A 14,135-nucleotide genomic window follows, 5' to 3' on the forward strand; every position below is an offset into this window, starting at 1 on the left:
GTTCCGGCACTTGCGGCGGTCTTCTCCTGGTAAAGATGACGGCCTGGCTCTTCTGTGCGTTGAAGCGGATCCGCCATTTGCGGGACCATCCTTCAAGGTCGGAACAGGCTTCCTGAAGCCGACGGTGCATGGCCTGAGGCCAGCGGCTGCGGGTGTAGATGGCGGTGTCGTCAGCGTATATAGCTTTTTCCACCCTGGGGGAGGTGGGGATGTCCGACGTAAAGAGGCAGTAAAGGATCGGCCCAAGGACGGATCCCTGAGGGACGCCAGCGTCGATGTTCCGGAGAGTCGAACAGGAGTTGGCAACGCGAACAGAAAAGGTTCGCCCTCGGAGGTAGGAGGCGAGCAGCTGTACCATCGATCGGGGAAAGCCGTGCTGCATCAATTTCCAGAGAAGCCCCTGATGCCAGACGCTGTCGAATGCCTTGGAGATGTCGAGGAATACGGCCCCACAGTATTCCCGGTTATTAAAGGCGAGGGTGATGTCTTCGACGACGCGGATCACCTGTTGTTCGGTGGAGTGGCCGCGTCGAAACCCAAACTGCTCCGGCGGGAGGAGCCTCCGTTGGTCCATTATGGTGCGGATTCGTCGTAGCAGCAGCCGTTCGAAGACCTTACTGATATGAGGGAGGAGGCTGATAGGTCGATAACTGGCCGGTTCCTTCCTGTTCTTCCCCGGTTTTGGAACGGGGATAACTGTAGCCCGTTTCCATGCCTCGGGATACGTCAGCGCCCGGAATATGTTGTTAAAAACCGCAGCCAGCCAGACATAGGCTGCTGGAGGAAGTTCCTTCAGGGCTCGGTTGGGTATGTCATCTGCCCCCGGCGCCTTGGTGGTGTTCAGGCCAGCGATGCACGTCCGAACTTCGTCCGTCGTAACGGGCGGAATTTGGTCCTCACCGACAGCAGCAGGTTGGTCCAGGTAGTGCCGGACTTCCGCTTCCACGCGCTGAACGTGATGGACGTCTATCGGGTCATTCACAGGGACGAAGTTAGCTTCAAATACATCGGCGAGTGCGTTGGCCTTGTCCTCAGGGGTGTAGACGAGTCCAGCTGGGGCGTCCAATGGAGGAACAGTCGTCCGACGTTTAGTGAAGAATCGAACCGTGTCCCAATGATTGGCATCCGGCGTAAAGGCCTCGAGTTTCGAGGCCCACTGCTGGTTCCTGTGGGCGATGAGGGCGGCCTTGACGTCGCGCCGAAGTTGGTTGATACGTCTCTTAAGGTCCGGATCCCTGGTGAGACGCCAGTCTTTGCAGAGACGATTGCGAAGACGGATAAGGTCCAGGATCTCATGAGGTAACCCTGGACGAAGTGGCTGCCGCTGACCGGCCTGTGGCGTGGACTGCCGGAGGGCCGTGGTAACAGCAGTGGTGAACTCCGCCGCGGCAACATCGACGGGCGCATCCGGTGGAGTGAATGCCAGCAGATGGGGGAGCCGTTCCCGGTAGCCATCCCAACGTGTACGTCGCAGATTCCACCGCGGCGTCTGCGGAGGAAGATGGACATTCAGCTGGAAAATGACAGGCAGATGGTTAGAATTGAGAGCATGTCTCACTTCTGCCGTCATGAACTGATTCAGGCCCTTGGTGATTGCGATATCCAGGACGTCCGGAGTGCCCCTGGAGGGGTAGCATGTCGGTTCATCGGGCCCACAAGCATGCGCATCAGCTTGCTCAAGGACGTGGAGGAGACGTCGACCGTCATAAGTGGTGGTGAGTGAGTTCCACGCTGCATGCTTTGCGTTAAAGTCACCGGCGAGGAACAGCTTCCCAGGAAGGCGCAACAAAGCCTTCGCATCGTCGACGTCAATATGCGGCTTAGGTGGGCGGTAGACGGCCACAAAGGTGACGGTGCCGACCGAAGTCTCGACGGCCACAGCTGTCGCTTCCATCTTCCGCAAAGGAGGCGTCGGGACAACATAGTGCGAGATCGTCCTCTTGATGTAGATGGCTGTACCGCCGCCTTGAGTGGGGCGATCGTTCCGATAGCAGAGATAATTCGCGAGATTAGCCCTCAGGCCCGGCTTCAGATGCGTTTCGCTGACCATGCAGATGTCGACATGCTCATCTTCTAAGAATTGGCGAACCTCCAGTAGGTCGTGGTAAATGCCATCCGCATTATAGGTGGCTATACAGAGGTCTTCATAGCGACGGGGCCTAGGCATGGTGAGTAGGTGCGACGTCGCTGGTGGCTCGAAGCGAACTACGAATGGCCGCTTCAACTGTCGTGGCAAGAACTGCCGGGAGCGCTTGAATTGCTCGGCTCATCTCGGTGACGGCCGTCATCATGGTCTGCATGAGCGCCAGAAGTTGGTTGACGTCAGCTGCCGCAGTGGTCGGTTGGGGACGTCCAAAGTCGTCGGTGCGCCGGCCGCGAAGAGGTGGAAAGGACGCCGAGGCAATCTCAAATGCCGCTGGTGGGGGTGCCGCCGGAGAGGCGTCGCCCCGCAAGACATCCGCCGCCGTCGGAGACTGGAGGACGTAAGCGGCGCGTCGTTGCATCAGTGGAACGCGCTCCTGCCGCGGTGCATCGGTGTATCTGCTGCTGGCAGGTGTGCTTCTGACGACATGGGTCCCAGCACGTCTAGTCTTGGCATTGAGAGGCGGTAAACCCCTCTGTCGGCGACTAGCATCTTTGTGTTTCTGGCAGGAACGATAGCTGGCTGGGTGCTTGCCGCCACACAGTCCGCATTTTGCAGGTTCTTCTTTGGGGACGGGACACTGGCGGCTGTCATGAGGGCCGCCACACTTCACACATAGAAACGGCATTGTGCAGAGCCGCGCCACGTGGTTAAAGCCCTGACAGCGGAAGCACTGAGTCACTCCTCGTGACTTACGCAGCTTCTCGACAGAAACGGAGAGTGCACAAATTCTGGTGACTTTAAACACATCACGATTTTCTGGTGTGTCCGGGAGAACCACCACACGGAGGCCTGACTTCTGCTGCGTGCCAGGCATCCGATGGTAGTCGACGACCGTTGCCGCAAATCCCAATGCAGACAATTCGTCCTTGAGTCTGTCGTTCGGAAGAGAATCGACGATACCTCGAAATATCAGCTTCAGAGTGGGCGGTCGAACAGTGGGAAACGTGTAGCACGGGATTCCCTCGGCGCCCACCATGTCCATAACCGTGACGTAGTCTTCAGTGGCCGTGACAGTGAGTTTTAACTTATCGCCTCCAGCCTGCTTCGCTGTGAAAGGCTGCTTCAGATGTTGCGTCAGCCAATCGTACAACTTCAGATAAGTGTCCGGATATTGCAGGACGATCGGTGGAATTTTATGCTGCTGCTGTCGTGGTTGCTGCTGCTGCTGTTGTTGGTGGTGGTGTTGTGACTGCTGTGGTGCCGCATTAGCCGGCGGCGCCACACCTCCATCGTCGATGACGTCAAACCTGTTGCTTACAGGCACGACAGGCGCGGCCGCCGGGGCCTTGGTCTTCGCCTGCTTCTTTTTCGGCGGACGAAGAAAGCCGTCTTCAGTGGGCGCCACATGGGGCAGTCCAGGTCCAGGATCGCTGCGCTTCCGTCGAAACTGGGACGTCGACGGGCGAGTAGCGTCGTCGTCCAACGACGCGTCAGTAGAATAATCCATTGCCATGTCCAGAGTCCTCGCTGTGGTCGTCAATAGATCATTGCCCTTACGCCTTTGCCGGGTCGTCATGGTTGGGGGGCCGGATGGGGCCGCCGACGAAGCGAGCTCCGCCGGACGGCGATCCGCCACACCCTCCGCTGAGCTAGATGCCGAACTCATGGCAGCGCACGCGTAGCACGTCTGCACACTACGGAAGACTAACTCGAACTGGTAGCAAGCGCGGGAGGCGCGGCGCGGCGGCGCGCAGAGTGGCGGCCGCTCTCTCGGCCGTCCGCGCCCGCCCGCGACACTGGCTGGGCCTGTGGCGCGAGGCGGCTATTCCTCTGCTGTGCGCTCCGCTCGCTGCGTGTCTCCTCTCGCTCTCGCTGCTCGCTGTGTTGTGTGTTAACGCGCGTCGTCGAAATGGCAGATCAGGCGGCTACGAACGAGACTGCTGCGGCACCCGCCGCCACCGGCACTACGAAGAAGGCAAAGTCTGCGTCGTCTGCGAAGAAGCCGCGCGCCAAGCCTGCGCACCCGCGCACCTCTGAGATGGTGACGGCCGCCATCAAGAGTCTGAAGGAGCGCGGCGGATCGTCGCTGCAGGCGATCAAGAAGTACATTGCCGCGCACTACAAGCTGGACGCGGAGAAGCTGGCGCCGTTTATCAAGAAGTACCTCAAGTCGGCCGTGGTGGCGGGCGAGCTGGTGCAGACGAAGGGGAAGGGCGCGTCCGGCTCTTTCAAGCTTGCCGGCGCCGGCGGCGGGGCGGCTGAGGGCGGCAAGGCTCGGGCCGGCGGTGCCAAGAAGAAGCGCGCCGCTCCGGCCAGCAAGGAGAAGAAGGGCGCCCGTGCGGCCGGCGCAAAGAAGGCTGGTGGCGTGAAGGCGGCGACTGGTCGGAAGGCGGGCGCCGCCAAGAAGGCGTCTGCGGCGTCGGCCGCTCCCGCCGGTGCGAAGAAGGCGGCTGCTGCCAAGCCGGCCAAGGCCAAGTCGCCGTCGAAGGCGAAGAAGGCCGCCAAGGTTCCGACGAAGAAGCCGAAGGCGCCGCGCCCGAAGAAGGCGACGACGCCGTCTAAGGCGAAGGCTTCGCCCAAGAAGAAGAAGTAGAGGAGAAGAAGAGAGGAATGGGAAAGGAAGGGTTGGCGGTTGACTCCGTCGTCCGCACCCCCCGTCCCCGTCGTCTAGTGGCGCGCAACAGACGCGCGGCCCAAAACGGCCCTTCTCAGGGCCATCAAAGCACGTCGGGAAGGTTTTGATTGTCGTGTTTGTGTTGCGGTGTGGTTGTGTCGTCTGGCGTTTCCTGTATGCCCGTGTGTGGACACTGTTTGCGTGCCGTGGTGGTTGGATTGCGGGGGGGTCGGTGGCGGGTGCGGGCGGCGGTAGCGGTTTTGTCGTTGCGGTTGATTGTCGCCGTTTTTTTTTTTGGTCGCGGCCGGCCGACGGTTGGTTTTGTGTCATGTTGTTTGAATACTTTGGTTTGCCTGCCTGCCGTCTTCTCGGATGTGTCTTGTCTTTTGTGTGTGTGTGTTTGTTCTTGCAACGGGGGCGGGGGACGTTGAGATGTGGAAAGGGTCGGTGGCGTTGGACGTGCCTGGCTTTTTGTTTGTTTTTGTTTTTTTTTTTTTTTTCTTTTCGAAACGAAGCGTCGGCCGGCCGTGTGGTTGACGGCGTCGGCCGATGGGTATTGTGCGCTTTGAGCGCCGCGCCGGGGAGGGATGATGTTGATTGTTGCGCGCGCCAGCAAGCTGGCAGAGGAGAGCGGCTGTGGCGGACGGACGGGAAGTGGAAGTGGTGTTTTGTCTTTCGTTCTGTGGTTGTGGGGCGAGAGGCGACCGACAAAGTTTGCTCGCGACGGAGTGATGTTAGTGGCCCTGAAAAGGGCCGTTTTGTTTGTTGCGTGCGTGGGCGGTGCCCAGCGGCTGGCGCGGTGTTTAGGCGCGCTCGCCGCGGATGCGGCGCGCGAGCTGGATGTCCTTGGGCATGATGGTGACGCGCTTGGCGTGGATTGCGCACAGGTTGGTGTCTTCGAAGAGGCCGACGAGGTAGGCCTCGCTGGCCTCCTGCAGGGCCATGACCGCGGAGCTCTGGAAGCGCAGGTCGGTCTTGAAGTCCTGGGCGATCTCGCGCACTAGGCGCTGGAATGGCAGCTTGCGGATGAGCAGCTCTGTGCTCTTCTGGTAGCGCCTGATTTCTCGCAGGGCGACGGTGCCCGGCCTGTAGCGGTGGGGCTTCTTGACGCCGCCGGTGGCGGGCGCGCTCTTCCTCGCCGCCTTGGTGGCGAGCTGTTTGCGCGGCGCCTTTCCGCCGGTGGACTTGCGGGCCGTTTGCTTTGTGCGGGCCATAGCGGTAGCGGTAGCGGAGCGGCGTGGAGGCGAGGTGCTGCGTCGGGTGCTGCCTTGACGACACGGGCGCGCGCCAGCCACCGTGGTGCGCTTATATGCCCTCGGTTGCGCGTGGTGGGGGGAGGGCGGGCCAGAGTCTATATAGGGGGGCTGGCGCGTGCGCCGGGCGCAGCCGCTCAAACTTCTGAAGGTGGTTTTCCGCCACCTTCCACTCAAGTTTGGTGCGGACTACCTTCGCGAGGAGCTCGAGGACATGGGCTTCGGTGTCCGGTCTACCGGACTGATGAAGTCCCCGCGCACGCACCGTGACATGCCACTATACCAGGTTGTCCTCGTTGACAACCTGGAAAATCGGAAGATTTTTCAGGTGCAGCGGGTCGGCCGGGTCAAGGTAGCGGTGGAACCTCTCCGGGCCAAAGGCAAGAGGGCCCAGTGCTTTTCCTGCCAGCGGCTCGACCATGTCTCCCGCTACTGCTCCATGCAGCCCCGCTGCGTGAAGTGCGCGGGCCAGCACGAGAGCAAGTCCTGTGGGCTTGCCAGGGAAGACAAGCCGACGTGCTGCAACTGCGGCGGCACGCACGTCGCTAGCTACAGAGGCTGTTCGGCCTTTAAAAGGGGCCGAAATCAACCGAGAGGAGGGGCTGCGCCCTCTCGTAAGGTGCACCCGTCCACCAGCTTTGCTGCCGCCACCAAGGGCGGCCCGTCAGCCTCCACCGCCCGACCTTCGGCGCAGGCGGAGGGCGAGACGCAGCAACCGACCGCGCCGTCCACGGCTTCGCCCGTGGGGGTGGCAACCCCTGCGCCCTCGCAGAGCGCGCGAGTTGCCGCCCCGCGCAGGCGTCGTCGGCGCGCGGGCCGGGCCACACCTGCCGTTGCGCAACGGACTGCCGCCAACACTCTGCCGCAGCAGAGGACGGCACCTCGTGCTGTGCCGCAACCGCGATCGACTGCTGATGCTCCACAGCAGCCGTCTACTTCGGATCGGCCGCAACAGGCCGCCCCAGTGGTGGAGGCCGCCCCAGAGGCCCCCACCCCCCCCTTGGCCGCCGACGCAGCCGAGCTCCGATCGCTCTTGCGGTCGTTGAGTCAGCTGCTCGAGCAACTCCCGGTGCTAGTCACCGCGGTCACGTCGGCCCTTCAGGCCGGCGTTGCAACTCCACCGCGCCATGGATAATCGCCATATCCATGGCCTCACCGTTTGCACATTTAATGCAAACAGTTTGGTCCCCCAACAAGGAGAATTCAGGGAGTTCTTGCGCGACGAGGCGATTGACATCTGCCTCGTGTGCGAGACCTTCCTGAAGCCGGGACTCCACGTGAATGTGGCCAACTATCGGTGCTACCGCACCGACAGGTTGACCCACGGTGGCGGGACGGCAATCTACATCAAGGCGTCCCTGAAGCATCATGATGTTCAGCTTCCGCCCCTCGCTGCAATGGAGGCCACTGGGGTGGCTGTCACCACAACGGCGGGGGTTATCACCTTCGTTGCGGCCTATAGGCCGCCGAGGGGAGTACTTCAGGAGGCTGACGTCGACGCCCTGCTGGCACTGCCCGGGAGAGTCTTCATTGCGGGTGACTTGAATGCCAAGCATCAGCAGTGGAACTCTCGCCTCACCAACGCCAGCGGCCGCCGCCTCCTTCGCGCCACACAACGGCATGGCGCTATTGTACTGGGGCCTTATGAGCACACAGTCTTCCCCCATCGCGGCCAGTCAGATGTGCTCGACATCGCCGTGCTCAAAGGTGTTGGGCACTTCACGTCTGCCACCGTTAGATGCGCCCTGTCGTCCGATCACCTCCCGGTGGTCTTCGACATGGACGTCATCGGTGCAACCATGCAGTCCGACCGCCACAACTTCCGAGGCATAGACGAGGCACGCTTTCGTGTCGAGGTCTCTGACCGCCTTGAGGGCGCGCCCGATCCCGATGTGCAAGGGGCTGATGCAGCATTGGCCTTCTTCACGCGGCACACACTGGCTGCTGCGGAGGCGGCCACCCCCAGGCGGCCGGGAAGACCGCGTGAGATGTCGCGCCAACTCCCGCCGCACATCCTCGAGGCGATCACTAACAAGAATCGCCTCTTCCGGGAGTGGCAGCTTACGCGGCTGCCCGAGACGAAGCGCCGCCTCAACAGGGCGAGGCGTGAGATTCGGGCTGCCATCGATGACCATCGCCATAGGGACTGGGCGGGCCTTGTGGCCACCCTAACTACGACGGACGGTAGTGCTTGGAGCACCGCCAAGCGCTTCCTTCGTCGTCGCCAGCGAGTCCCGCCTCTCGATACGGGTGCGAACGTCGTCTGCGAGCCAGATGCGAAAGCCAGCATCCTTGCGGATACGTTCGCGGCAAACTTTCAGCCTGCTGAAGACGCGGTCGATCCCGACCACGTCCGCCTGGTGGAGGACCGCCTGCCGGTCTTCCTCGCTGCACGGGAGGACGACGACTCAATTGAGGAAATCACAGCAGAGGAAGTGGACTTGCAGCTCCGTCGACTCAACCCGAAGAAGGCGGGCGGCACGGATGGTGTCACTAACCGCCTGTTGAGGATGCTTCCGCCGGAGGTGCACCAATCTCTGGCGGACATCTTTAACAGCATCCTCCGCTCTGGGACCTTCCCTTCCGCGTGGAAACACGCGGAAGTGGTTGCCATCCCCAAGAGCGGCAAGGATCCACGCCAGGCCGCGAACTACCGGCCGATCAGTCTGCTCCCGTCACTCTCAAAAGTGTTTGAGAGGTTGTACGCGGAGCGACTGCTACGCCATGTGACGGAACAGCGGCTCATACCCGAGGAGCAGTTTGGTTTCCGGTGCGGCCACTCTACCACGCAGCAGCTGTTGCGCCTCGTGGAGCAGGCGATGCGAGCGCTGGAGACGCGGGAGTACCTAGGGGCGGTGCTTCTCGACGTCTCCAAGGCCTTCGACTGCGTGTGGCACGACGGCCTCGTGTACAAACTTTTTGCACACGGGGTACCGACGTCGCACGTAGTCCTGCTGCGCTCGTATCTCTCGGGGCGCACTTTTCACGTCCGAGCGGATGGAGGCATTTCCACCGATCGGCCGATTCGAGCGGGAGTACCGCAGGGGTCGGTCCTCGGCCCCCTGTTGTACTCCCTGTACACCGCCGACGCTCCGCGGGTGGCACGCGTGGAGTTGGCACTTTACGCCGACGACACGGCGTTGTTCACCCGCAGCATGAACGCGGCCGAGATGCGCCGTCGCCTCCAGCTCGGATGTGACGCCCTGGGCTCATGGTCCACGAAATGGCGCTTGAAGTTCAACGCTGCCAAGAGCCAGGCTGTAATCTTCAGCAGGAAGAGGCTGCCACCGGACCTACCGCCGGTCACGATCATGGGGGGCCCCATCCCGTGGTCGCGGACCGGCAAATACCTCGGGGTGACGTTAGACAGGCACCTGACGTGGCTGCCACACGTCCGAGACGTCAGAGGGCGGGCAGTGGGGCGCCTTCGTGCGCTCTACCCACTGCTCAACCCTTCATCGCCACTTCCTCCACGCCACGGCCTCACCATGTATCTGTCCCTAGTCCGGCCGGTACTGGAATACGCGGCTGTGGTGTGGGGCAACGCGGCAGCGTCGCACATTGCGACGCTCCAACGAGTGCAAAATAGGGCGCTGCGACTGGCGCTCCACAAGCCGCCTCGCTATCCGGCGAGACTCCTCCATGAGGAAGCTGGAATCCCCCTCCTGCGGGATCGCTTCCGGCAAACCGCCAGGGTGTTCTACAGGAATGCAGAACACTCTGGCAACCGCCTAATCCGTGGTCTGGGCCGCCAGGTCCACCACAGGCCGACGACTCGTTGGCCAGATATACTGCGAGAATAATATCTCGCAGCCTGCTGTCGCAACGAAGGGCGTCCCAATACACGACGCCCAGTGAGGACAGCTCACCCTCTTAGGACACACTGCAACAAATAGATGTCGCCGCAGGAACAGCAGCTCAGCTGCTTAAACTGCCCCTACACCTGGCATAGGAAGCCAGAGTTTTTGTGCGTGCGTGCGTGCGCCGGGCGCAGACCGTAGCCGACTCGCTAGCGCCGGGTGAGGAGCCAGCCGCTGCAGCAGACGTTTTGCTTGCCTTGAGCTTTTTTGAGGATTTAGAAGAGATGACTGGCCGCGGCAAGGGAGGAAAGGGGCTCGGCAAGGGTGGCGCCAAGCGGCACCGCAAGGTGTTGCGCGACAACATCCAGGGCATCACGAAGCCCGCGATCCGCCGCCTGGCTCGCAGGGGCGGCGTGAAGCGCATCTCTGGTCTGATCTACGAGGAGACCCGCGGAGTGCTGAAGGTGTTCCTGGAGAACGTGATCCGCGACGCGGTGACGTACACTGAGCACGCCAAGCGCAAGACTGTGACGGCCATGGACGTGGTGTACGCCCTGAAGAGGCAGGGGCGCACCCTGTACGGTTTCGGCGGTTAGGCGCGTCGCAGCCGGTGTGCTGTGCCGCGTTGGCCTTCCCGCGGCCGTGGGAGAGACGAAAACGGCCCTTTTCAGGGCCACCACACTGTTCGGAAATTGAAAAGTGCGAAAGAGTCTGTGTTGTTGCTGCGTGTGTTGCCTGCCTGCCTGCCTGCCTGCCTGCCTGCCTGCCTTCTTTCTTTCATTCTTCATTTCATTTCGTTTGCGTTTGACTGACGTGACGTGACTGGGAGAAAGGAAAGGAAGCGGGTCTTGTGGCTGTGTGTGTGTGTGCGCGCGAGAGAGGGCGTTGTGTGTTTGTTTTGTTTATCGATCGATGGAGACGCCGGGCTGTGTGTTGTTGTTGTTGTGCGAGAGGCGGTGAATATTTGCGTGGTTTTGGCTGTGTGTTTGCGGCGGCGTTGGAGTTGCCGAGGCAAGGTGTGCCCATAGGCGGCCGCATCAGCTGTTTCGTTTGTATGGGGCGCGCGGGAGTGGAGGGCGGTGTGTCGACACGCTCGTTTAACAGTGGTGATTATTGCTGTCGTTGTCGTTTGGAAGGCGACTGTGCGTGCGTGGAGGTGCTTGAGGCAAACGAAACAAAACAAGAGAAATGTGTGTGTGTGTGTGTGTGTGTGTGTGTGTGTGTGTGTGTGTGTTTGTTTGTTGGGCCACACGGGCTGTGGACGACAAGATGGCGGCGGCTCTTCTTGTTCTTCTCTGTTTTAGTCCTCTACCGTTAGAGGGGGAGTTGGTGGAGGTTATTGTCGCCTGTGGACATTTGCTCCTCTTTTCTGTGTGTTGTTCTTATCTTTGGTAGTGTGCTTTTTCGGACGTTGCTGTTTGTTGAGAGTGATTATGTGTTCTGTTTGTGCTACTGCTGGAGTAGCGACTCGGGTCGGGTCTTGCACATCTGTTCATATTGCCCAAGGGTCAAGACGTAATAGTCATTTTCTGAATTCCGCGCGGTGGCGTAGAACGCTTCTGCCAGGGCGCGGAATCGTGTTGTGGGTGGTTCTAGGCAGGTCTGCCGCGGGGACGTGTAAGGCCCGTCGTAGAGCGCTCTGCTTTGGACCCTTCTGTAGGCGATGCATCGTCGATCTGGCTGCATAGCCCCATACAGGGCGCGCATATTTCCAGTATCGCTACCCCTGTTGCGGGGTCGAGGGAACAGGGGTACAGGATCTGCATCCTGGCGTGAGCGTTTGTGCCAAGTTCCCCTATGTGACACTTGGATGTCAGGCGTGACACCGAGGTACCTCGCAGAATATCTCCCCCTGCAATCGTAGCAGTTGGTACGGTCTTCTTGCCGGCGGCGGCTGTGGAAGTGAAGTTAAAGTAAAGTAAAGCGCGGCGAGGACGACTGAAATTTTGCTTTGGACGTAGGTTTGTGTGGTGGCCCTGAAAAGGGCCGATTGTTGTGAGCCGAGGCGAGCCGGCAAAGCGCGGCGTGCCGAGTGCCTGGCCTCTCTGTTTAGGCCTTCTTCTCGGTCTTCTTTGGCAGCAGGACGGCCTGGATGTTGGGCAGGACACCACCCTGTGCGATGGTGACGCCCGACAGGAGCTTGTTGAGCTCCTCGTCGTTGCGGATGGCAAGCTGCAGGTGGCGCGGGATGATGCGCGTCTTCTTGTTGTCGCGGGCCGCGTTTCCGGCCAGCTCGAGCACCTCAGCCGCGAGGTACTCCATGACGGCGGCGAGGTAGACGGGCGCCCCGGCGCCGACGCGCTCGGCGTAGTTTCCCTTGCGCAGGAGGCGGTGGATTCTGCCGACCGGGAACTGGAGCCCGGCCCTGCTTGAGCGGGACTTTGACTTGCCCTTGACTTTGCCTCCCTTTCCGCGTCCGGACATGGCGATGCGCTGTGGTGTAAAAACGAGACGAGACGAACGACGGTGCGAGCCGCAGCGAGTCGAGCAGCGGAGTGGCGGCGCCGCCAGGGGTGGGGGTCCTTTATGCTCTCGGGTGCGGCGGCCGGTTGCGCTCGCGGCCCATTGGTCGGCGGCCGCAACGGGGCGAGCTGGTAAAGGTGCGGCGGCGGGGCGCGCTGGGTGCCACTGTGTGGGGAGACGCTGACTAGAGCGGAGCGCTTGCTGCTGGTGTTGCTGCCGTACGTTCTTGTTTGTTTGCGATGCCGCCCAAGACTAGCGGGAAGGCCGCCAAGAAGGCTGGCAAGGCGCAGAAGAACATTTCGAAGGGCGACAAGAAGAAGAAGCGCAAGAGGAAGGAGAGCTATGCCATCTACATCTACAAGGTGCTGAAGCAGGTGCACCCTGACACGGGCATCTCGTCGAAGGCGATGAGCATCATGAACAGCTTCGTGAACGACATTTTCGAGCGCATCGCGGCCGAGGCGTCTCGCCTGGCGCACTACAACAAGCGCTCGACCATCACGTCCCGCGAGATCCAGACCGCTGTGCGGCTGTTGCTGCCTGGCGAGCTGGCCAAGCACGCCGTGAGCGAGGGCACGAAGGCGGTGACCAAGTACACGAGCTCCAAGTAAGGAGGTGGCTCTGGAATGGAAGGAGATCCTCCGTTGCGAGAGCGGCAAAACGGCCCTTTTCAGGGCCACCAAATGGCCTTTGCGGGAAGGGCGGAATTGTTGTTGTTTTTGTTTTGTTTTGTGTGTGAGTGGGTGGACGGCGGCAATAGCTACCGCTTTGGTTGCGACGCGACGGGGTGGGGTGGCCGATGCGATGAATAATTTGATTGTTTAGGGGGCGCGTCGCGTGTTGCGGGGTACGGCCACGGTGTGACGTGGAATGGAGGCACGTGCGCACAACTCGTTGTCTGCGAGGGGGGTGGGGAAGTGCGATCGGTGATGTGCCCTTTGGATGGAGGTGCCGGTTAGTTACGTGACGGGTGGAAACGAAACGCGATTGTTGGGAATGTCAGTGTGTAACGACGGCCGTTTGCGGGTCGGTTTGCACGCCATATATGGCGAGGGTGAAATGTGTCTGTAAATGGAGCGTGGAGGCGTGTGAGTGACGTTTGAATGTGAACGCGCATTGAGACACCACTGTGTATTGCATTGTACGGGCGACACGCACGATGATATGTACCTTTCCCCCGACTCTGATTTCGATAGTCGTGTCTGACTGACTGTGTCTGCTTGTGTGCGTACGACGCACGCACACCGACGTCGTCATTGAAGATGCATGCTCGCGTGTCCAGTGCAGTACAGTAGAGTAAGCGCGACGCTAGAAGACGACGGTCGCTTTGGCGAATGTGCGTACACGTGTTTGTGTGTATGTCGGTGATGTGGTCCGATCCGTCGCCTCTGGGAAACTGTCGATCGGCGCGGTACACCGGACGTCTTGAACACCCGTCATACCGTCATACCGTTGGTACACCGTCGCGCTGAGAACGGTTACCGAAAGGTGAACGAACCTCTGATCGGTCGAATGTCTGGGCAGAACGTGAGGAGAGAATGGTGGAGGAAAGGACAGAGGGGAAAAAAAAAAAAAAAACAAAAATATATAGAGAGAGAGAGAGAGAGAGAGAGAGAGAAAACGGAAAAAAAACCAAACAAAACGGAGAAACGCAGTGTAGAGCAACGGAACGTTGCCGTGTCGGAGGTGTATTGTAGCCGCACTGAAATGCGTGTAACGGCGCGGCGGCAAGTGTCTGCCGTGGTGAACGTTACCTTTGACGGCTGAATTGTGCGTTGCGTTGCTTTGCTTTCCCGGATGTGTGTGTAACGTAACGTAACGTTCGTTGAGATGGTTCTGAGGAAGAATGTACGACAGTGCCCGTGCCGTCTATGTTCGTGTGCAAAGCCATTGTGTGTGTGTGTGTGTGTGTGTGTGTT

General features: G+C 60.6%; 1 protein-coding gene across 1 annotated transcript in view; it reads right to left on the reverse strand.

Moving 5' to 3' along the window:
- Positions 1-14,135, reverse strand: part of LOC126159424 (nascent polypeptide-associated complex subunit alpha, muscle-specific form-like) — a 72,049-nt gene that overhangs the window by 26,836 nt on the left and 31,078 nt on the right. The window contains exon 3 of the mRNA XM_049916525.1: positions 6,605-6,780. Coding sequence (XP_049772482.1) covers positions 6,605-6,780 — 176 coding nt within the window. The remainder of the gene's footprint in view (positions 1-6,604; positions 6,781-14,135) is intronic.

This window comes from Schistocerca cancellata, unplaced genomic scaffold, assembly GCF_023864275.1.
Source record: "Schistocerca cancellata isolate TAMUIC-IGC-003103 unplaced genomic scaffold, iqSchCanc2.1 HiC_scaffold_1141, whole genome shotgun sequence".
In the NCBI taxonomy this organism is placed as follows: Eukaryota; Metazoa; Arthropoda; class Insecta; order Orthoptera; family Acrididae; genus Schistocerca; species Schistocerca cancellata.